At 44.1% G+C, this 24,634-nt stretch overlaps 1 protein-coding gene and 1 long non-coding RNA gene across 3 annotated transcripts; both read right to left on the bottom strand.

Annotated features, from left to right (window-relative positions):
• Positions 1-3,649: 3,649 nt before the first annotated feature.
• Positions 3,650-20,297, bottom strand: PPA1 (inorganic pyrophosphatase 1). Of its 2 annotated transcripts, XM_079976548.1 has the most exons (12): positions 20,141-20,297; positions 16,504-16,568; positions 13,797-13,877; positions 12,222-12,275; positions 11,761-11,880; positions 10,040-10,126; positions 8,900-9,026; positions 7,611-7,738; positions 6,348-6,430; positions 6,040-6,109; positions 4,725-4,764; positions 3,650-3,998 (listed from the first exon to the last, which is right to left on the bottom strand). In XM_079976548.1, exons 1-12 carry the CDS (start codon positions 20,202-20,204, stop codon positions 3,970-3,972), a joined length of 948 nt encoding a protein of 315 aa, XP_079832674.1. In that variant the 5' UTR covers positions 20,205-20,297; the 3' UTR covers positions 3,650-3,969. The 2 variants fall into 2 exon arrangements, with proteins under 2 accessions (XP_079832674.1, XP_079832675.1); XM_079976549.1 differs by lacking the exon at positions 13,797-13,877.
• A 1,566-nt stretch (positions 20,298-21,863) lies between these two features.
• On the bottom strand, positions 21,864-24,620 carry LOC307216351. The gene is made up of 2 exons (XR_013839052.1): positions 22,916-24,620; positions 21,864-22,539 (listed from the first exon to the last, which is right to left on the bottom strand). It is a non-coding gene; the product is annotated as an uncharacterized lncRNA (long non-coding RNA).
• Positions 24,621-24,634: the final 14 nt, after the last annotated feature.

Here is a 24,634-nt window from a genome sequence, read left to right as displayed (position 1 = left end):
GCCGGAACTACGTAGCATCTCCTCCCTTCTCAGCGGCAGGGGCTACTTCCGGTGAGGGGGAAATGGGGCGGAGCTGGAGCGGAAGGCGGAGACGCCGCCGCCGCCGCCGCCGCGCTGGCCCTGCGCGCTACGTGTCCTGCCAGAGACGCAGTGACGTCAAGAGTGGAGGCTCCGCCCACCGGGCGTGCAAGGCTACGAATCCTAGAATGGCAGCGTTCGAAGGGATCCCCGCGGTCATCTAGCCCAGCCCCTGCAATGCAGGAAACTCCACATCCCGTCCAATGTCTGCGGGCGGCGGCGGGGAAATAACATCCCATCCAATATGAAACCATACCGGGCTTTGCTAGCTGGGATAGCTCAGTTGGTAGATCATGAGTCGCTTAATCTTACGAGACGTGGCTTCAACTTTTATGTCGGGCAAAAAATTCCAGCATTGCAGGGGTTGGACTAGATGACCCCGGGGGTCCCTTCCAACTCTATGATTCTATAATTCAGTTCGGCTGTCTATGAGAACGTGAAGAAGGTCTCTGCAGCTCAGTCACCCTTCCATTGCGGCATGGTGCTCTTGCGGTCGCCGCGCAGGTGGGAGCAGGGCATGAGCGCAGGAGCTGTCTTGCCCACTTGCGATCTCCACCCCAGCAGTGGGTGTTTCCGAAGCTGGACGCAGCCACTGTGGCTAGTGGCCACTGACCAGGCTTATCCTCAGGGAGTTTTAAGCCTGTTTTAAAGCCTTTCCACTTGGTGGCCATCGGTACCTCTTGCAGTAGCGGATTGCTTGATTTATGTGCTGTGTGAAGAATTTCTGTTGTTTCCCTCAATCTTCCAATCTTGGAAGGCTGTGGATTCTCCATGAGAAAACCCAATATTCGATTAGAAAATAAAGATCTGAAGCTTTCTCTCTCTCTTTTGGCCTGGTCGATTATCTAGCATCCATCCATTCGCTTTTTGCAATGATCCTGCACTGTGCGTCTCAAGGCCTCGCCAGCCTTCAGATACACAGCAAATGCTGTTCTTTCATGTTCACTATCAAGTTCTACTCGAAACTGGATCTTTAACAGTACCAGGGCTTGACCACACTTTTGCTTGTCTGAAGCCTAGAAAGCATGAGTCCAAGCAGTTTTGCCTTTGCCCTGCAGCTCCCCCACCCCAAGCCCAGGAAAATCTGCTCTTTAGTACTAAATTGGGACAAACAGCAATCTGCACAAAAACCCAATTGCCATCTGTTCTGATTCAGCACTAAACTAGGCTTTCAACCATGAGAAAAATGGTGGGACAAGATTTGGATGAGCTCTCACTCAACATTTGCTTAGGCAGAGGGCCGTGTTAGTGGTGCCCACCCTGTGGGAGGCCCTCCCATCATATGTTAAGGAGATGAGTAATTATATAACATTTGGGAAAGATCTGAAGGCAGCCCAGTATAGGGAAGCTTTTGAAGGCTTTACTATGTTTTTATATATGCTGGAAGTCACCCAAAGTGGCTGGAGCAACCCAGTCAGATGGGTGGGGTATTTTGAACTGCATTTCCCAGTTTAATGCCCATTCACCCACTTTTGAGAGATCCTTTGGAGTGCCTCACAACTCACCCCAACTCTAGGTCATTTATGAATTAGTGTAAAGTGAGAGCACCTTATAACAATCCTGGAGGGGTGTCAACTTTCTACATCCCTCTGTGGAAGAAATGCCCATTTATTCCTACTCTTTTCCCATTCCTCAACCAGTTACTGATCTGCAAGAAAACACGGCTGTAGTGTCTTTCTCTCGCATCTCCACTGAGCTTGCCCTACACCACTATTTACTTTTATTCAGCCAGTTTAAGTCCTGCTTACGTACGTTGTGTGTGTCAGGGGTGGGGAGAGGGGTAAAACAGGTTACGCTACATAACAACTCCATTTCCCAGTCCTGCCCCCATTGCAACTTGCAGTTACCCAAAATGCAGTTGTTAAACAAATTCACTCGTAGGAGTCAATGGAAGGGCAAAATAGTAGGCCCAGGAACAGATGGTAGGAGCCAGGAGTTCCAGAACAAGGCATACTTTAAAAATTAGGGTAAGGAAAGTACTTGAAATGTACTTTATCACTTGAATTCTTTTATGAGACTTCAAGAGCTTATTCTCTGTCAAGCGCTCAAAATGTTCCTTGCTAAGAGGACTGTCTGCTTTCCCACACAAGTATTCATAATGATCCCAGTGAGAAAATCCATCATCTTCAAACCTCACCTCATTACTGAAATTTTCACCCAGTCTCCAGTACAACAAAAGACATGCAGCATAATGCCATAGCCATTACAATGCTGCTGCCGGGAGGGAAGCTTTGTTATCTTATTCCGAACTACACAAACAGCATTTTATTTGGAACATAATAGTGTTCTGTCCAAATCAATGAAACAGATCTTTCAAAAACAGAAAGCACCTACGGCCTCAACAGAAGTTTTTATGGAACAAAAGCCATGCTGCATTTTAACACCAAAACATGACCTCAAGGAAGTGCGTGGCAAATCCTTTTGAAGAATTTCAAGTTCTGTATAGAACAGTCAGTGCCATTGATGGACACACGTTTCCAGAAACTCATTCCTATCAGAAAGTAGCCTCAAGTTCTGCATGAGGGGCCCTAGGCCCAGTGCAGGCTAACTGGCACTTCTAGTATAAAATGCAAGGCTGACACGCCAAAGTAGTCAACACCAAGCAAATTACAGCTCCCACCATAGAGAAGCAGGGATGGGGGCAATTGCCTGTCTGACATGGCCCTGCTGCTCAGACATAGTGTTCACTCTCATTGCAAGACATTCAAAGCTGCGTATTGATATTGACTCTATAATTTTGCATTAAGTGAGCTTTCCAGATCATCCTTTTTACTACCAAGTAGAATATGCCAGTCTACTGCTGCCAACAAATGTAGCTTAGCTGGGGGCCTGTGTGGTACATGTAAACCTGCCAGCACTGCCACCCAAATTATGGCAGCCCCACTCCCACCCTGTGCATATTCAGTGTTAAGAGCATAGGTGCACAGGCCAGAAACTCCACTCAGCATTAATGCTGCTAGGCTACCCACCCCCCAGTCGCCACAGGATCCAGTGGGGGGCGACAGCCGGGTAGTGCTATGCAGAATTCCCGGCCTACATGTCTACTCTGTTCTTGCCAGTGCCACAACCTGAAAGATATGTTCCTGACATATCTGCATCAGTGTAGTATGGATGATGGGGGCAGTGAACAAGGGACAGGCAAGGAGGCATGGAGCATGCCCACCAACTAGGCAAGTAGTGGGTGTCATTATCCCCCCCTTCAACCTGTCAATGGCAGCTCTACCTACCAAGCACTGCAGTGAGGAAGTTGCGGCCATAATTTATTGTGAGATGGGAGGGTTAGACTACACTTAGGCATCAGAGCTACCAAACCAGCCATAGCTAACGCAAGGATTGCTTGAAAAGTGTTGTACTTCCGCCTCATCTCAAGCTGGTAAGGTTGGTGACAGGGAGAGGCATCTCTGACTTCCATAATAATGTTGCTGTTTTTAAAACAGAAGGAGTGGGGGGGGGGGACGTTTCAGAATCCAACGCTTCTTTTTACTTTTTCCTCCATCTTCCATTACGCACGCTTCTCTCTTCACGATCACATGAGATTTCAAAAGAACATGAAGGAGACAAGACTTCAGAATGAGCTTCAGCAAAAATTCTTCATAAGCAACGAAAGCAGGTATCTACACACAACTGGGTCATGCAACAGTGATTTGCCATCATGTGCAAGTAGATTTTGAAGACTGTCAGGCTGAAGTTTTACACAAGAACTGCTCCGATGCTAGGATCTCGATGTATTTCGAGCATATATTCCAAGCACAAAATCTGTTACATCATCATAAACTATTTTACATGTTTCAAAACAGGACTGCTCTTGAAATCGAAGTTCTCGGTTCTCATCTAGTTGTGCACAAGTGTTTCCTGGTGTTGTGGTAGCAACTACGGCAGCATCTGCTTCGGTCACTTCTCATAGAAGTACCACCTGTCCACTGGGTTTTAAAGGCAAAGAAATGGAGAAAGGAGACAAAAACTTTAGCCTCATAAAGTAACCTGGCAAAAATTCTTTATAAGGCATTGCAAATCATCATTTCAAAATGTGAAGCAAACTTCGTGCATACCGGGTATTCAGTGCTAATTTCCATATAATTTATCCTGGCTTTTGTTCTTAAAACTGGATGTTTTAGAAGCAGCTAGAGAGCAGGCAAACAAATGCTTGTGTCCTTTGTACTGGCAAGTGGACAGGTACCAGGGATTTGGCTAGAAGGGCCGCTGCAAGCTTTGCACCTGCAACCATGTCTTGAGCTTACACTGGACCATTTGCATACTAGAAAGACAGCCCTTCAACATTTACTGGAAACTCAGAACGAAAAAGAGAAAAGTTGCACTAGATGTAATTCCTGGGAAACTGGGTCATAAAGTGAGGGTTGTCAAATATTGATGTTAGACCTCCTGTAAGCATTAACAGATTTTTTAGACAAGTGCAGTTTTACAGACACCTAAGGCACTGCATAATCACTTGTCAGAAGTGCTACACAAATGATAAAGAATGCAGGAGCTCTAATAGGGTAGTAGTTTAAATGTAAAGGTCAGTGCCATACAGGTGAGGATGCAGAATGAGAGCTCTTAACTGATGGTTCCCACTCTTCAAGAACACACACACACACACACACACACACACACACACACACCTCAAATTCACTCTGAATTAAAGTTACCTTCTGGTGGTATTGGATCGGCAGGTCCGCAGGCAGGTGCCTAGGGGGAAAAAAGAGAGCATTAAACCCAGGATTTCTGCTAAATTTAAAAACTCAGTTTCTCTTTCACATCAGTACATAAGATTTTGGAAATAAATGCAATAATTGTAATAAATTAAATGCCATCCAGTTATTGCCCCTTCTGGTACTAACTGGATGAAAAATAGTAACTCTTCTGATGCTCCCAGTAAAACTATATATCTGAGGAGCTGGAACTTGAGACTAAAAAGATGTGTCCTAGAACCAAGTGCTGGCATTCTGGTGTGGAGCTAGCATTCTGTAGTTGCTGCAGACCAACCCCACCCAGAATCAAGGAGCTATTTTGCACTCACATTTAACCAAATTCATTAGAAGATGCATTTTCGGTCATTATACTAGGCAGCATCCCTGCATTTCCCCAGATGATCAGCTAAAGAGCAGGGGGAGGCATCACGGTTCACAGTGACAACTTTCTATTCCTTGCATGAGAGCAGAGAAGGAAGGGAGGAAGAGTAGAAAATGTAGGCCTATGGGGGGGGGAGGAGAAGAGGAGGGGGGTGGAAGTACAGTGTGCTCTCTTTGCACAGTAAAATAAAAAACAGAAGCTGATACAGCCTGAACAGCCTTAGGACTAGTGAAGGAAGCTAAGCCTCTCCTAGCACTTGCATGGACGTTCTTATGAGGGCTTCCCATCATTTACAAAACATGGGTTTAGGAGGATATTTCTGCCCATGGTGTCAATGAAGCGGTATTACTGAAACATATGGGAGGGTGGGACCTGGAAATAGTATTAGCATTTTTTTACAATTATCCAGGTAATCACTAACAGGCACAGGCTGCACTACTAATCAGATTAGACAGTCTCTTCTCTCAAAATGATGGCTGTGCAATAGGAGTCACCATCCCAGGAGCAGAAGATGCACAACATTCAGAACTGGGTGTAGGCTGTGCTTTACATAAACAAAACATACACAACACCAGAGTTCTGCACCATGTAGAAGGCATAAAGCAAGCCTGGTTAATGTGCATCCCTTGTTCACGAGGATATAGGTAAGTGAACTATTTGGGACATGGAAGGAGCCACTTTCGGACCATGACAGATTTTGCCAGGTACTTTTTTGCCAGACAGCCATCTTCTTTTAAAGACATTGAATAGAAAGATTTCCAAGATGCTGAGTTCTACAGCCAATACCACACTTGGCAGCTTTTGCACCTTTGCATGAAATGCACACAGCCATGCAAATTAGAAGAGTGTCCTTACATGTCCTGGGCATAGAAATTAAATAGATCTGCTTACCTCTCCCACAGTAGCCCCCGCAGATGTTTGATCACAATGGCAAGGGCTGTCTGGCAAAGTTGTATTTGTGCTAGAAGAGAAAGTTCAATTATAGAAGTAGCCACATTTTCACTCCAAGCATATTTATTCAATATGAAAATACTGAAATACATTCTTAACCCTGACATATTTCAAAATGATGCCTGCGTTAGGAGTGCAAGTGCTAACAGCAACATTTTTAGGCATTGTGTGAGCTGTATGATAGTCCCTCTCATTTAATTCCATCTCTTTAAAAGCCCAAGACTGGAAGGAGAAGAACAACAACTTACCAGCAAATTTCTCCACCTGTTTTGTTATTTACTAGAGCCTTCCAGTAATCATGGGTGTCTCCGATAATCTTAATTGAAAAGTCCTATGAAACAGAGAACAGAACAAATTCAGTGCCTCTTCTCAATATCTGCAATGCAACAATGCCTTGTGTTTAATGCAACAAGTACTTCCCTAGTCAAGATAAAATCTAGGCAATAACCGCACAAGCCTGCATTATGTCCCATCCTAGTTTGTCAATGGCATTCTAGTATTAATCTGTCCATTTCATTATGTGCTGCATTCTCAAGGAACACAGAAACAATGCATCTCCTTTAAAAAAATAATGTTGAAGTGGCACATTTCTGGGTGGCAACTAGTTTTTAACAAGGGCTGTACTTTGAAATGGCATAGGATGGAGGGCCAGCCAAAGTTTTGCAATGGTAAGACACAGACAAAGGGCTCTTCCAACTTGGCATGAACAGCAGCAGAGGTTTTGACTGACTCCCTCAGCCATTCTCCACTGCTCACTACCGCTTATCAGTGTATTGATTTGAACATAGAAATGTTAAAAGAAGAAGATAAATGCTGCAGCTTCACCTCTAACCAAGTGACAGGACAGAGAAATATAAATAAATGTGCTTGTTGTCTTCAGTGAAAAGAGAAAAACAAGAAATGAACAGTCAAGGTTTATCAAGCAATAAATATACAGCCTAACAGATGAGAAAGGGAATTAAAAGCACTTTGCCTATGTCTCTCAATGAGAGACTGGCTGAGCTGTTACAAGTGTTGGGGTGTGTGTGTGTGTGTGTGTGTGTGTGTGTGTAAACAAACATATGACAGAATACAGTGGTACCTCTGGTTACATACTTAATTCGTTCCGGAGGTCCGTTCTTAACCTGAAACTGTTCTTAACCTGAAGCACCACTTTGCTAATGGCCTCCTGCTGCTGCTGCGCCACCAGAGCACAATTTCTGTTCTCATCCTGAAGCAAAGTTCTTAACCTGAAGCACTATTTCTGGTTTAGCGGAGTCTGTAACCTGAAGCATATGTAACCCGAGGTACCACTGTATGTACATTTGTCTGTTTAATAGGTTTTTAACTTCCAGCTAAAGGAAATGAAGCACTCATCAGGAGCTACTTTCCCCACAGAATGAAGCATGAAGAACTCTGGCCCCCCATGATATTGTCAATTACCGAAAAGGAGTTGGTACGCCATTTTACTGTGAAAGAGGCTAGGCGTTCTTTTCAGACATTGACAGCTATCCATCAAGATGCAAACATACCTTGTCTTTAAATTCTCCATTGAATGCAAATTGGTTTTCCGGCTTCCCGTCAGGTACTTTGTATCTTCTAAACCAGTCCACCGTCGCTTCTAAATAGCCAGGCTTCAACGTCCTGACATCATTAATATCTTATAAATAAAAATAAGAACCATGCCTTCAGAACCCAGTTACGAGTATTAGTTACAGGACACTAAAAGGACATGCCTTAGATTCAAGAACATGCTTTACCCCTCAACCTTGCCACCATATCCATTCTCCTGCCTAGTTGCAATTGTTCTAACATGGATTAAAGGTTTGCCGAGAGCCTGCAAACAGATACAAGAACCTAGATAGATAGAACCTATCACTTTGCATGGGTACTTTTTTTTTCTGCACCACAGCCAAGATCTACAACTTAGCACAGCAATATTCTTATCTTTCTCAGTGGACTCTTGTTGCAAGGGCAAAGTTGGCAACCCCACTAGAAATCCACCCCTGTACAGGGAAGAGGCGAATCTAAGAACTCCCACCAAACTAAAAAAACAACAACCCATTGCCTTAACTGGTGTGTAGAAAGTCGAGAGGAAATCACATGCAGTGAAGAATAATTCAAAGCTAGGCTGGTGTTTTAGAAAGGTACTATTTCTTGTGTAAACACCAAGACCTGGCAGTTTTCCTATCCATGACTCATAAAATATGCCGACTTATGAAGTTCTGACCACACCTTAGGCTCCATCTAGGCACAGACTCCAACTACACCACGGGAAAAATCTTCCTGCTCTTTGTAACTGGGTCTCCAAGCTACAGATAAACTCCACGTAGCAAAGTCTCAATTAAATGCTTGCACTTCCTTCTGTAAACAAAGCAACTGTTGTTTCTAGCACTTAACACACTCTCATCACTACTACTAAATTTAGTAGTCTTTTTTTTTTTTTTTGCCCCAGGAAACTCAAAGTAACTTGGAAAACAACGTTTGGTCCAAATATTTATTGCTCATGCTATTACCAGTAGTATAAGTTTCACCTCTTCTAAATGAAGTGGAACCTACAAAACTTTGATTTACTCAAGACTTCAGTCCCTTCGAGGCAAGAAGGATTACCATTATTACCATCCATCCATGAGATTTGTGCAGTAGTGATGTTAGCGTCCTGCTAAAGGTTTGTTAACAACCTGCTACATATTCCATGGATCTGGGAATACATTGTTCTCGAGACAAACATATTACCTGAGCTCTACACAGACCTCACCTTTCCTTGCTGGGCATTTGAAGGGAGAGGAAGAAAAGTTCAGATCACTTCAGTGCTACTTACTGTTCAATTTAGCAGCATCAGGGTCTTCAGTGTTGATTGCAATGACCTTCCAGTCGGTTTCGGACTCATCAATCAACGCCAGAACACCCAGCACTTTCACTTTAATTATTTCTCCTCTGCTGCACACCTGATTGAGTAGATGTTCCTCATTAATAAGATGGAAAGACTGAACAAACAATTCAAATAAGCCGTAATTGTTAAGTACTGTAGTATCGCTCACCGATTGCTCAGCAATAGGCCTGAACCACTTATTCTGCCTAAACCAGGGACAAACACTCACCAACCAAGGTATTTGTGAGTTGGTGTAAAGTTTTCCCAAGGAGCTCATCTTTCTTATTTTTATTTTCAGATTAAAGGTATAACTACAGATGTTTGTAGAGAGACTGAGAATATGGGTGATAAAAAAGACGGATGTTTCACATGTCATAATATTAATTATCATTGTATCAAACTTTTTTGAGGGCTAACTCAGGGGTAACGGTTTTAAGACAATACCGCAGCATGAGTCTAACTTATATAATAAAATAATAATAATAATAATAATAATAATAATAATAATAATAATAATTTATTATTTCTACACCGCACATCTTGGCAACTATTAAATAGTATTTAGAGTCCGTGTAGAAATGTAAGCCTTGGCATTTATTTTAGCCTCACTCTTTACAAACTTTTCTCTGCGTAGCAATGCAGGCATATGTTCCAGCTGAGGAGAGCATTTCCAGCATCTGACTAAGTAAGTTGTAGTCCATTTAAGCTGATGCCACAATAATTCCGTTTTATGGTACCATAGGACTCTCTGTTTCTGCTACCAAAACATTCTAGAATCCATTATGAACGCTATATTAAATCAGTTGAAGCAAACAGACCCACTAACAAGCCCTATAATTCTTAATACATTTCCAGCACGGTTGTATATGCAGAACAAGTTACCTACCGCTGATTTAAACTCATTGCAACCTTACCATGCCATGATGCAAAATTATAATGCCCAAGTTTGCATAGGGCAACTAGCTGAAAAGTCCAGTTCAGCAAGACATTCAAGTGTAAAGTTTCACCAAGGTGGACAAAAAGAGAGAGATTGAAACAACAGTTTACAGCTCTAAATGCAGACTACCACAACTTCAAAAAACACGTTACCTTGCTTCCAATTTCGCAAACGTCAATTGGGTCATTATCTCCACAGCAGCCGGTATTTTCATCTTTATGCTCTGGGTCTTCCCATGTCTTTAAAAAGAAGAAGAGGCTATATGTAGCACACATACAGTTACTTTGCTAATTGGCTGCTTATACGGCATTTGCAGTTTTACGTCTTTTAAAAAGTATTTTCTCTTAAAATGCTCTTTAGGCAGACAACTTTGTCCACTGACAGCCACAAGAGTATGGCTGGCGGTTGTGATATATTTCTTACAAGAAAATTCAGGAATCAGAGGAAGGAGTCTGCTTTTCCTAGCTGAATCTAGGCCATTTGTTTGACGCTTTACCAAATCCACAAAACACTGCATTTTCCTGCATATGAAAGGAGCAGGGAAATTTTTAGATCTAGTTATGAAACCTCAACTTGCCGTTAGATTTGTTGCATTAACCAGAACACGCTCGCATAAATTCAAGTCGAAGAGACTTCCACGTGCGTGCATTTAGCTACCTTACACAGAAATATGGATGTGTTGATAACACATGCCAGAGGGAAGTTGCCATTCAGACTGCTTTAATAGAAATTGACCTAACTTCCTTCCAGGTCAGAAGCAGAGTTATTAAAACCCCGGCAAGGGCAGGGCTCCGGAAAAGTTTACATAATGATGCCATAGCATCCCTTATGCTGGCCATCTAAAGTTTAGCTGGAACAAATGCTGCCAATTTGGAAAGTAGGAGTTACCTCAATACATGTTTAAGATTAAAAAATAAAAATCTTCGAAATTATTGAGGACAAGAATACATGATTGAGCAGAGGAAGTCTGAGTAGTTCTGTGGTCAGAGGGAACTCAGAGTAGGACAGGTCTGAAGAAAAGGTGGTTAGAACCGTAACCACAATGCCAACTGGAGCGGGAGGAAGTGTCTGACAGTATGTTGTAGCCTCTGTACCACATGAAATAGAGGATTGATCAGTGAGGTACAACAAACTGACCAAAGGGAGGGACTGATGCCAGCTAGAAAACAAGTATTGGAATTGAATTAGCTGAAGTAAAGAAAAGAGCAAAACGTAAGAGAGTCAGTATTACAGTGATAAAGCTAACAGTATAGCTTCCATAGCAAGCTCTCACGTCTTTCTTCTTAAAAAGTCTGGTTAGTGCACTGTAATGGCATGTTTCTAAAGTCTTAGTCATATGCATTCATTATCCCCTGTGACTTGTGCTGGCTTTTTGAGGGTTGAATACAGGCAGCGACCGTTTCAGGCATGTCCGATATGTGCACACATACTCACATTGCGCCAAACCTGGAAGTGGCCTCAAAATGGGGTCTTTGCAAGCTTTTTCGATTGTGTTTCAAATATACACAATTTCATTTAAACGTGTGGTGTGCGTTGGAATGCAACACCTACATAAATTGAGGGGTTGCTTGTGTACTTTTCAAGATGACCCTGATATGTGAATTGTGATCTGCAAAGCCAGCTGATTCAGTTGCAGCACAATCAGCTTCCTTGTTTACAACATAGACTGTATTCTCACTTTTCTCCTGAGATTTTGCCATCCCGTTGTCCATGCAATAGTTACATGTTCCTCCTCATTAGTGTTTTGCTCTTGCTACAATGCTGCTTTGCTAAAATGTTTTCAAGGAAACATAACACTTCCAGGGGCAGCCTAATGAACATCTATGCTCAGCAATTAAAAGACATCTGAAAGTAAAGAAAGCTAGACAAATACCTGTGGAATAGCACCGTAATTCCAGATGTATCCCTTGTGGGGAAAGACATTAGCGACATAACGTAGTTTTCCTTTCTTCACATCCTGCTTAATTGGGTTTAGAGGATCTTTGGTTGCAATCTGAAACAGAATTAGTTTAAGTTTAGCATTAACAGAAGAATGTACAAGCAATCCAATTTTAGGACGGTAGGTACTTCAAACTTTACTTTTCAAAGTTAAATATTCAAATTGACAGCAACCATGAAATCTCAGAAGTCCAATAGGGCTTGCTCACGAATTGTGTGCACAGTCCTGCAGATTTAGAATAGCTGCCAGTTTTTTTACTACTAACTAGTCAGAAAATTTCAAATTTCAGAGATGCTGATGCAGAATGGCTTTATCTTTCACGGATAAGCTGATTTTAATGAAGAGGCAGCCACCAAGCCAGGAACTACGGCTTTCCAAATATATAATGCCATTACCTCCATCTTAGCATTGGTCCATCGAGGTATTTCCACAACCATGTTGAACACATCCTGAAAAGAGTAAGAAACCAGAGAGGTATATACCATATCCATATAAATCTAGAATTGAGCATTTAATTTCGTTTATTAAAAATATAACTGTCTAGATAATAGATCTTAAGTAAAAATAGCAAAGCCATCGGGATTCAAGTAATTCCCCCCCCCCAGGGCTGCAATAAAGGAATGGGGTGAAAACTATACAGCTTTCATGAATTCATCAGTGGGGGAGACAATTTTGTCTTTTGAGTCTTTCAATCCATAATGGAAGCAAAAAACACACCAACCACCTGGTATTTCATTGCATAACTTGATATTTAATAGAGACCATTACGCAAGAGATGCAAGAACACAATCAAAAGTTCAATGATTGAAGATCATTATCGTGCTAATGCATTTTGCTTTCAATTGCAGGTTAAGATTTTACACGTCCAGATTTTCTTTTTTTTTTCTTTTTCTTTTAAATAAACTGCATTTACATAGCAGCCACAGAAGAGCAAATTCCAGCCTGGCAGAAGAAAGGATAACGTCATTTAGGATTATCCATCGAATACAGGAATGAACAACCTGGCTGGCATGAAGTACCAGGGACACTCCTCGCAACCATTATTTCAAATGTGCCTTTTTTAAAAGCTAGAATTCCGACAGGCATTTTGAGACCTGCAAAGGAACCTCGCACTGCAAATTCTATACAGGTCTACTCAGAAGCACAATGGGGGTTACTCTTAAGTATGTGGGATTCTGGACTAAAAGCCTTTATTAGGTAAACACATCACCCCCCACAAATACCTAGCTCGTATCTCAGAAAATTATCTAATCAGACTTCAGTTTCCTAACACCGTTTGAAGAGTGAATTGGCTTTTATCAACAGCCTACTTTGAGAACGAGGTGGGAGGGGACATCCCTTCTTCCTTCAGAAGGAAAAATAGCTTCTTAAGAAAACAGAATTAAATGTGCTAAAAATTATGCAGGCATTGAGTCAAGTGGATTGGAACCACCCTGGAGCCTTGAGGCAGTATCCAAGGCTCCTGTTCCCCTAACAAGAGATTTGTACTAGCGTAATACAACTTTCCCCTTCTGTCCCCTGCAGCTCTCAAAATCAGCTCCAGAGGCTTGAAGGACCCTTTGGGGAAGGTTTTGTGGAGTGCGTGGGGGGAAGGAAAGGAAACAGAAGCACAACCGCATCAGCAAAACGCCACTGGTACTGCTCTGGATGTAGCTCATATAAATTACAAACCAGCCTGCAAGTATATTAAAATAATAATGGAAATATTTATGACAGAATCCCAGACAGTTCTGTAGCTATTTCCTGAGGCAAAGAGAGCCCCACACCCTTTTCATACATAAACATAAGCAGCATTCCAGTTTGCCATGCCCTGGCAAGCACGGAAAGGTACAACGAGGCCATATACATTTAACATACGACAAGGGCAGTAGCCCAGGTGCTGATAAATTTAGAACCTCTCCAATCCTCTCAAGATCTTAAGAATACGAGGATTAGGAGCAAGAGCTATAGACGAGACTGGGTAATGTAACCTTTTGCCCTAAACTGGACTCCCTATCTGGGCTGCTACTGAAGCTGTGGAGAACCCAGGAGAATAACGAGGAGAGCCATCCCTGCAATAAAAACAAAGAGAAGCGAAGTCTGAGAATCAGTACTGTATTGTATCATCTAGTTTCTGGGACAATAAAATGTCCGCTTGTTCCTACTAACTTTTATACCTGTGTCTCGAACAGATAAGCAAGAGGCATGGCACCTTCAAATGGGCAGGGTTTCATTGTACACAAAGTCCGTTCTGCTGCCACAGGTGGCTTCTTTAAAAACCTCACATGAAGCCCCTGCCTCTACTCCTTGCTCCACTGATAGTAGTGGCTGAATTTGCGGGGTTGTTTTCAACTGTATTTGAGCACTTTATAACTGAAAATGGAATATAGTGAACAAGGGGTACCATGCATCAAGTGACGGCCAAATCCCATTCCTTCTGTTGAAAGAGTTATTGCTTGCCACATGAGGTAAATTGTGCCCAAGAGCACCATTTACAGTGGCCATTAGTTATCCGATTTGTACATGCCTAAAATTAGCCAAGATTCTACTTAAACTTAAGTTCTCCTTTCAATTCTAGTTTTCAACCCTGCTATTCCTTTTGCCCCCTCAGAGCTTGGCATTTACTACCAACGAGATTAGATTTCCATTCTGTTTTATAAACTAAGCTGGTTGCGCGCACACACAGAGAGAAAAACCACAGGGTCATTCATGCAAAACAGTTTACAGTGTTTTTCTTGTTAATGCTGCTCTGATCGTGGCTAACTAATTTGGGTTTCTTTAATAGTGAGCTTTAAAATTTTGGTACAATTATGTGCTGCTCTTGTTTTGTTAGCCAACCTGGAGTTTTGATATTTATAGCCCAAAATCTGAAAAGCAATAATTTTTTAAAAATATGTCATGACCTGGCAGTTTGGGCTGCCCAAATAAGACAACACTATTTAACTTTACAGTATTTCCAGAAGATAACGTGAAGATTTCACTGCATCAAGTTATGCCTCTAGGCCTACTTGGAAACAAAAAAGTGCTGAAACAACAAAAGCTATAGAAAATGTGAAACAAACATTGCTCCATTTCAGACTTAATGCTCTTGATCCAAAAAACTATAGTTAAGACTTGATTCAATCCTGATCTGCTTTAATGCCCATAATATATGTTGTGGTGCATTACATTTATAGTGCATGATCTTTTTGTCTTTGTCCACTGTTGCAATAATATTCTGTCTGGTTTTTCCCCTCGTATCAGCAATACAAAAATTTATAAAAAACACTTGAGCCAATAAATGATGGTTTATTGGGTTGATAAAACTCCTTGTGCCTGAAGTGCTCAGCCCTACTTTGATGTGCTTGTTCAATCCCCGCTTGCAAATCATTGTTTCCCAATTCAGATACAACAGGAAACTGTGGCAAAACCAAATCATGATATAACTGCCAAAGCAGAAGGTGTGAGGAGAGAAGGAATAGGGATGTGGTGAGTAGGCAAAAAGTACACTTTCAGGCCCCAAAAACTTGATTTATCAGATTGAGATTGTTACATTTTGAAGCTGGCCATTGTGTACAAATATGAGCTTAAGATAGGTTGCTAAGAATAATAACAACCCTTCAATACCAAACAAGTTATAGGGGAAGAGTACTATCATGGATATAAAAAAAACATGAATTTCTAAAATCTGGAAAGAAGGATGAGAAAGAAAACTACCGGGGGAATCTAACATAGCTAAGAAGTCAGTGCCACGGGTTTTTCATTTTGGCAACATCACACTGTATAAGTTGGACACAAAATGCAATGAACCAGCTTCACCAGCTTTAAGAACATGAAAATGCCAATAATATGAGACAGTTATGTATTTCCTCCTGCTGGAAGAGTCAGCCAGTTGGAAGCTTTTTTGGAGTGGCTTTTACCACTTGAAAACTTTGAGGATTTTTAGCAGACCACTTCACGATTTGTCTGCCTATTGTAACCAATTGTAAGGCACTGTGCTGTTTATATTGCGTTTTCACAGACACACCATACAGCACCTAAATGAAGCATGTGGACCACTGGTGAAGAAGAAGAAGAAGAAGAGTTTGGATTTGATATCCCGCTTTATCACTACCCAAAGGAGTCTCAAAGCGGCTAACATTCTCCTTTCCCTTCCTCCCCCACAACAAACACTCTGAGGTGAGTGGGGCTGAGAGACTTCAAAGAAGTGTGACTGGCCCAAGGTCACCCAGCAGCTGCATGTGGAGGAGCGGAGACGCAAACCCAGTTCCCCAGATTACGAGTCTAGCGCTCTTAACCACTACACCACACTGGTGGTCTGTGGACCAGTTTGGGAACCTCTGTTCTACAGCTGAAAAGAGAAAAAGTGAGCGTTGGGCTGAAACAGGCACTAATGACTAGTGAACAATGGTAGTAAAGGGAAAGTTGCACCCCTCCATCCCAACTTAAGAACAAAAATTAATTTGCATGCACATGCTATGTTAAGATTATTCCTCCCTTCATGTCAAGTTTTACTTAAGTAACACTGGTTAATAAAGCCAAGGCAGTTACCTTAAGTTGTCAAGAATAGATCAGAAATTAGGCTGAAGTTGCTTTGAACACACACAGCTTGTCCCCTGTTAAGAGCAAGCAACTCTACATCTAGGGACTGGGTCACCTTTATACAGTCTGCAGGGTGAATCCCCACGAAGTTCTGCTCACTATGACGGCAAGCCTTACCTTGCGAGCATCTGGATGTATCGGAATGTCATGGAACGGAGAAATGTACTGTCCCTTATCGTTTTCTGAAAAACAAAGGAAATGTCCAAGTTTTTTATTATCTTTAATGCATGCAGTAGTAAAATAAAGCCGACAAAGTACCAGGGATAGAAAGTTTAAAGAATGTGAATGCCTATAAACAAAGACAAGTTGGCACCAATGAAATCAGTGCAACAGCAGGTGTGCTGCAGAGTTCCTACCTGACCTAGTTTCTCAGAAGACAGCACTAAATGTGATAGCGGTTCGTCACAGCTTAAAGCTCCCATCGCTAACGGCAGTGCTTCAGATAGCCTATGCAATCTCCAAGGCACACTTCCACAGTAGTCAGACACACCTGTAGACTGTGACCTGCAACAGCCAGGTAGCTAAGCCCAGGGCTTGGGCTAGCCCTATTTGCTGCTGCTTCTGTGCTCCAGCATAGTGCGCTCAGTTTTACAAGGTATCTCAGAAGGCGTTCTCCCTGAAGTGCAAACCACGGGAGCCTCTGGAAACAGCAAAACCTGTACAAGCAAGCGGACTCCAGTCTTATCAAATGACAACTGAGGCTGATATGTTGCCCTGTAATGGTTTAGCTTATATCTCCAAAGACGAACAAAATGATTTCCTACACGTCATAGTGCACAATGTTAAGGGTACTTGGATAGATGTCAGTAGACGTCACAATCCCATTACTTTTAGACCCCCTACACACCTACATGGCATTTCTCCAAGGAAATTATCACACACAGCAACACAGTGTGTGTGTGTGTGTTATGGACTGAGTAGGGGAGAGAGAACTGCAGCCATGTGTGCTGCACCCTTTTCCTGCACCTTTCCACCCAAGCAGAATCTTTCGCTCTCATTGGGGGAGCTGGCGGGGGTGGGAAAGACCCAAATAATTGGCCCCATGCACACGTTTGATATATTTACCCACCCACAAGTTTTGCCATGGAAAATCTGCTCCCTTATGGCATTGCACACTCCTGAAAAGAGGACCTAGTAAGTTGCATGTGGGTTTAGGGTCACAGCTCAGCAGCAGAGAACATGTTGTGCAAGCAGAAGACCTCTAGTTCAAATGGCACCGGGCAACAGGACTTGAAACGAACTCTGAGTCACTGGAGTCTCCCTTGCTAAGACTCGAAGGTTGCCAGTTCCCTGGTAGCCTGTGATGAGAAAAATCATCACTACCTGGACCTATCCATTTGTCCAAACTTATTAGCTGAGGTATGTCTGGACTCAGAGGCTCATTTAATTTTGGACTCATGGCTTTCCTGGATTAACAGGCAAGGTTAACTGCCAGAAAGCCAAGCCAAGCCAAGCTTCCACTAGAATGGATGACAGCAGGGTAGATACCTTCATGTACTTAAGTCACTTTAGGAAAAAGTTTTTCCCAGCAGTCACCAAAAACAAACTGCAAGTTGCATTTCTCAATCTAGAAGAGTATGCATCTTGGAGCATTACCTTAAAAAAGAATCTCCTGTCAAGGCATAGGATCTAGCACACCTTGTCTCAGTGTCTGCACAAATTGCTCCCATCAATGCCTCTTTTTAAATGGCTGGTGCCTTGCTTTGGTATTTTAATTATATATTGCCTTTAGCAATTATATATTGCTAATAAAGATATTGCCTGGGTGTGGATTTAGGAGCCTCAAGTAAAAAGCATGGCAGTCTCTCACCCCAGTGGACTTGTTTTATGATTCAGCTTTTTCAGCTTACCAGGAACATCAGTTAAGAAAACTTTGGATAATCGTCATTTCTTTGTGCAGCAAAAACTGAAGCTGTTTTGAGGTGGAGCACTACCAGGAAGAAATGAAAATCGCCTTAAAGGATTATACTGCGGGAGGCTTTTCATTTTACAGCCACCTTCACTGCCCATATCCGACAGTCTGGTTCAGACTTTAAACCCAACAGCTGTTTGCTCAATGGGGGAGGGTTAGAGGAGAACAGCACACCAGGAGCTCACCTGCCAGCTATTGGGGCACCAAGGAAGGCAAGAAATTTCAAAACAGCCAGTGGAAAGCCAGCAAGCAAATCTGAGCATATACAAAGAGTACTTTAAGTACACTTAACTATTCTGAAAGGTGAGGGTAGGAGCCAGGTGAGCTACCTTTGTAATCTCCAAACCACCTGGGTCAGATGACATAGCAAGTCAGACTCCGGCTTGTTTCATTTGTGGCACAGCAGCAAGAAAGGACTGCCTTGGGAACATTTGAGTCGCATGCTGCTCAGTTAACATTACACCATAGTTTAAAAACAAACTATGGTTAATGTGACATGCAAACTAGGCCATAGCCACTTAATAGGACAGTTAATGCCATGACCAGTCATCCTAAACCTCACCACACACAAAACTTTTATGACAGCATCAGTCCCATTCTAGTACCTTGGGCAATGACTTTTTCTCCATATATCAAGTTCTCTGTCACAGCGTCCAAGGGCAGCTGTATCTCGCACTTTCATTTCCTTCCAACAGCTTCCCTTCCCCCATCTTCTCTCCTCCTTCAGAATAGCTAAATGCTTTCAAAGGTACTCTTCTCACACAGCTAAATGCATTGCATGCTACGTTCCATGTATTTGTTGTTCTATTTTCTGTACCGCATCCTTCTGGAGTCAAAAGTGAGGGTTGGTAACTGGGGCTCAGCAAAGAATCACAGAAGTGGGGAAATCTCCGCTGCCATTCTATAATAATAGCATTACAGGATGTGATTTCATGGCTGGAGCAGCCATCCCTGAATCTCCACATAGGAAGACAGGTGTGTTTGTATACAAGAGTTTGGAGGGGCACTGGATTCAGGTGATGCACCTGTCCCAAACCCAATTCCCTGGCCCAGCCCTAGATTTAAGGGTGACTGAGATTGCAGGAGCACACACCCATGCGCCAAGCCTAATCCACCACCCCACCCCAAATATTAGGCCTTGGAGAAGCTGGGAAACTCCCATGGCAGCATGACGGCTGTGCTGGTGCATTTGGGATCCCTTCCCCTTCTCTCTTGTGAAAAATCCCTGCAGAGCTATATAAAAGCTCTCTGGACAAGCCCCTTTCACGCTGACACAGCGGGCTGGCACCAGGCTACCCACGAGGGGAAACTGCAGCAGCGTCCGCAAACCCCTTGGCGCCCGCTCCGGCGCTGCACGAGCCTCACAACAACCCTGCGAGGGAGGGCCCCGCGTTAGCGCCTCTGTCCCAGCCGCTTGCAGGGGCGCAAAACGCAAACTCGCCCCAGGGGGCCCGCTTCCAAATTAAACCCGCACAGGGGCTGCCGAGAAGCCCTTTCCCTGACTGCGCTTCCAAGTTGGACATTGCAATGGCAACTTTTTCAAAAAGCAGAGCGCCATGGAAAGGATCCAGGATCGAGCCTCGCCGTCTATCAAAGCAATTACAGGACACGATTCCAGAGGAGAAGGCGTCGAGGAGCAAACGGAGCCCGGCTGTGGCTTTTTCCTAGGCTGCCTGTCTGCCCCACAAATGCGCTCCCGAGGTACACGCACGCACGCGCGCGCTCGCTCGCCTCCCTCTTTCATTCATCTCCCGCCCTGCGCGCTCGCGGGCGCCCCGCGCACCGGGCTTTTCCCGCAGCCCCCCGGCTAAGCCCGCCCGGCTCCCCCGGGGGAGAACTCACTGAAGAACAGCCTGTAGCCGAGGCTGTTGGGGCAGCCGCGCTCCTCCACGCTGTAGCTGGCCATGCTGCTCCCCACCGGCTCGTCCGACAGACAGCAAAAGGAGAGCTGCTCGCTGCTCCTCCTCCCTCGAGGCGGCCTCTTATTAGCCGACGGCCCGCCCTCCCAGCCGCTTCCCCCGCACTGCGCAGGCGCGCGGCCTCTCCCCTCCCTGCGCTCCTCTGAGTTTCATCATCCTCCCCACGCCGCGCCGGGCTCGGCCCCGCACTGCGCATGCCCCGTAGTGAAGACACAACGTCCCGCCCCCTCGCAGTTCTCCCCGCCCCTCCGCTTTTTCTTCAGCAAATTTGATTTGGGGCACCTTTGACACCTTAAACGCCGCTTCACTGGGAGTAACCCCGTTGAGTTGCTTCTGGGTATGCAAAGCCTTATGTGCCGCCAAACACTTTGCTGAGCTAGTTTGTTGTTGTTGCTGCTGCTGCTGCTGCTGCTGCTGCTGCTGCTGGAGAATTAACAGGGCTAGTTCTGTGGAAATAATAAATAATAATAATCACCGAGGTTGGAGAAAGTCTAGACTTAAGGTTTCCCCAAACTTGGGTCTCCAGCTGTTTTTGGACTACAACTCCCATCGTCGCGAGGGATGATGGGAACTGTAGTCCAAAAACAGAAGGAGAGTTTGGGAAACACTGGTCTAGTCTCCCAGTTTTATATTCCTCCCCTAAATAAATTATCTTTATTGGGTTAAGCCAGATTCTATACGGCAGCGCTATCCAAAAGGCAATCTTAAACCTCGGTAACAGCTCCCCCCCCCCCCAAAAAAAATAATCTCTGGCAATATGGGGGGATATTAAGCCTGGACTGGACTGCAGAGTGGTTGTCTTAGCAGCTGTTCTTTCCCAGCCCCACACCTGAACAAAACCCGTCATTCTTTCCCCTTTTTGCAATACAAAAACGTCATAACTCATTGCTCATTTCTTGCTATGTAAAAAGAGCCAAAGAGCCATCAACTCCAGCATCTGGCTATCACAGTGGCCCACCAGATGCTTATGAAAAACCCCCAAATCCAAGGGACAAATGATGTGTTGTTGTAAATGTGCTAGCAGTTTTATTGCCGGACAGCTAGGAGTGTTGCTTACAGAGGTTTGAATCACAGAACTGGACAGGGACCCTGAGGGTCATCTAGTCCAACGCCCCGCAATTTAGGAATCTCAACTAAAGCATCCATGACAGATGGCCATCCAACCTTTGCTTGAAACCTCCAAGGAAGGAGAGCCCAACCCCTTCTGAGGGAGTCCTTTCCACTGTTGAACAGTTCTTGGTGCCAGAAAGTTCTTCCTGCTGCTGTTTAGTTAGAATCTCCTTTCTTGTAACTTGAAGCCATTGGTTCGGATCCTACCCTTCAGAGCAGCAGAAAAGCAAGCTTATGCACACACAATGCAGCTGTGTGTGATAATTGGTATGGAGAAATGATGAATGTAGGGGGCTAAAAGTAATGTGATTGTGACATACTCTGAACTCCCTAAGGGCCCTTAACATTGCCCAATATGACATGCAGGAAAGCACTTTGTTCGTATTTGGACATATAAGCTAAACTGTTTCAAGTTCACAAGGCAGCTTCCTTCCTCTGCCTAGAAGCTGGCCTACCCTAAATGCAACAGAGACTTGCACAGCAGCAGCAGCAGCAGCAGCAGCTACAAATATTATCATAATTTAAAAGCATACAGCAACAGAGAGTATCTTTTATTTCTGATACATTGTCAACAACTGCGTAATAGCATCATGACCACTTTTACAACACAGGACAGCTAATTTACAAAAAAGAGTTCTGGTAGGTAGTCTTTAGTCACAGTGCAATGGAAGACAATGGACCAATACAGGCAGTAAACACTTTGATTCAGCAAATGAATTATCCTCTTGGGTTTGCCTTTGAGCTTCAATAATGCTTTCTTATACAAACATCCACACCCTCCATTTTCTTGATTGTTTTATTCTTTAAAATGTGGGGTTAGTGAAGGATACAAGCCATGTATTTGAAATAAGTAGAACTGCCATTTTATTTTTTTAAAAGGTCCCTGATCCAGTGCCTTTCACAGCAGCTTGATTTGAAACCATGTTTTTCTTCCTGTGGCGAAGAGCTTCATCTGCTGATTTTTGTAGATCAAGCTGCTGTTAAAAAGCAGGACAGACTCTTTATTCTGATCATTTGGCAACCCCATGTGGTAGAAATGCATCTCTTCCTGAAATGAAATGAGGATGTCATCTCCTCTCCAGGGTGGAATCTACACACATATAAAAAAAGTTTTGAAAAATACATTGAATTTTGCATAGCTCACTGCCGCCATCTAGTGTCATATTTGTATATTGCACTTCACAACACATTTATATAATGTTTTATTTGCAGCTGTGTAGCTGAGTCCCCAGGGACACAGGTGGCGCTGTGGGTTAAACCACAGAGCCTAGGACTTGCTGATCAGAAGGTCGGCGGTTCGAATCCCTGTGACGGGGTGAGCTCCCGTTGCTTGGTCCCAGCTCCTGCCAACCTAGCAGTTCGAAAGCATGCCAAAGTGCAAGTAGATAAATAGGAACCGCTCCAGCGGGAAGGTAAACGGCGTTTCCGTGCGCTGCTCTGGTTTGCCAGAAGCAGCTTAGTCATGCTGGCCACATGACCCGGAAGCTGTCTGCGGACAAACGCCGGCTCCCTCGGCACATAGAGCGAGATGAGTGCCACAACCCCAGAGTCGGTCACAACTGGACCTAATGGTCAGGGGTCCCTTTACCTTTTTAGCTGAGTCCCCAGTGTAACAATTAAGGAACAACAAGCTACTCTGCAAAGTTGGGCTAAAGGTGGGCTAAACATTTAAAGTCAGCATGATAAAATTAATGGAACACTGCCTCACCACCCCTTCTAGAATATATATATTTTTTAATGTATCAACACCAACAAACATGCAGGTAGAGGTAATCTGACAGGTATTATATACCCGGACTTTCAAAGAGCTTTTACAAACTCTTTCAGCTACGGTTCCTAAGGAGACTTAGTAACCGTGGGAAAAATAAACAGATAGAAGTACAGGTAAGTCCTCTAATGGACATATACCAGGAAGCAGGGTTGTGAGGAGATAGATAATTTCCTTCATTGTTAAAACTAAGAGACACATTCCTCTAAGAATATGTTTTGGGGCTGGTGTTATTTAACTTATTCATAAATAACACAGAGTCAAGGCTGAGCAGTGAGGTAGATGACACCAACTTGGTCACAATCTCTCCAAGAGAGTGAATGGGCAACAATTGGCCAATGAGATACACACATCAACAGTATTCAAGTTTAAAGTGATGCATATTAACACAAAAAATCCCAACTAAATCCCTGACTGGATCTGGCTGTGCGGCCATCATTTAAACTTGGCTCCTGGCGACATAAATAAAATGGGCACCCCACACCCACCCCAATGAACTGGGAACATAAACCACGTTCTCTGCCAACAGTGTAGGTTTTGAAATTGCTTCTCAAAATTTAATATATGCTAGCTGGGAATCTCAGATTCCAGAGACACCTTCCTACAAAAACAAACAAAATAACAACCAACCCCCCCCCCCCAAACCCTGGCATCTGATCACATAGAAGCAGCAACCGTGACACAACAGTAACATCTGAATCATTCTCGGGCAGTCTCACAAAAGTTAATGGATCAATTATGGGGCTGATATAGAGTAAGTGAATGGTCTGCGTGCGTGTGTGCTCTAAATACTGTATCTTCCTGTTTCCTGAATGGAGGCTTTTTTCCTCTCACTTGTCACTCTTACCTTGCTTTTATTGTTGAGGTAGCACAACAAGCAGTCTCCAGCAGATGAGGTTGCTGACCAGTCACGGCCAACTGCGCTTCTATTTAGAAATCTAGTTCAGAATAATTGTTCTGTCTGGTTCCTCTTTAAACACAGGCAGGGGCGTCTTACCCATAGATGTTAGTGGTGCGGGGCGCCAGGGCGCCAGATTTTGGAGGGCGCCACAGGCTGAGTGTCCGGGAAGGAGAGTCAGGGCGTGCTCCTTCCCCGCTCTGGGGCAGCCCTCTCCTCTCCTCACAGCCACCCATTGGAGTGCGCTGCGTCCGGCTCAGGGAAGCCCCTTTGCGTCCCCTCCTGCCGGGGCTGCCTGGGCACCTGGTGGGTGCAATCGGGGGCGGAGGCAGGGCGGGGGTGTCTCTTCCGCCCATCTCTGCCTGTGTCGCTGCCTGCACGCCTCCCTGCGGAGTCTGCGAGTAGAGCAGGGAAGCGCCCTGTGCAATCCCGGCGCCGAGCGAGGATGGGACAGCCGACAAGGCACCTGATCTGCTTGTTGGCCTTCCTGTCGTGCGGACTTCCCTGGACGGGGACATGTAAGGGGCGTTGGGCACTTAGAGGGAGGCTTTGCAGGAGGCCATCTGGGCTGCGATCCGGGCACCTCTTACTTACATGCAATGCCGAGCACGCATTGGACCACGCGATGTAAACTCCCCCCA

This window comes from Podarcis cretensis (assembly GCF_951804945.1).
Source record: "Podarcis cretensis genome assembly, chromosome: 5".
Classification (NCBI taxonomy): Eukaryota; Metazoa; Chordata; class Lepidosauria; order Squamata; family Lacertidae; genus Podarcis; species Podarcis cretensis.
This window is presented reverse-complemented; position numbering and strand designations above follow the sequence as displayed.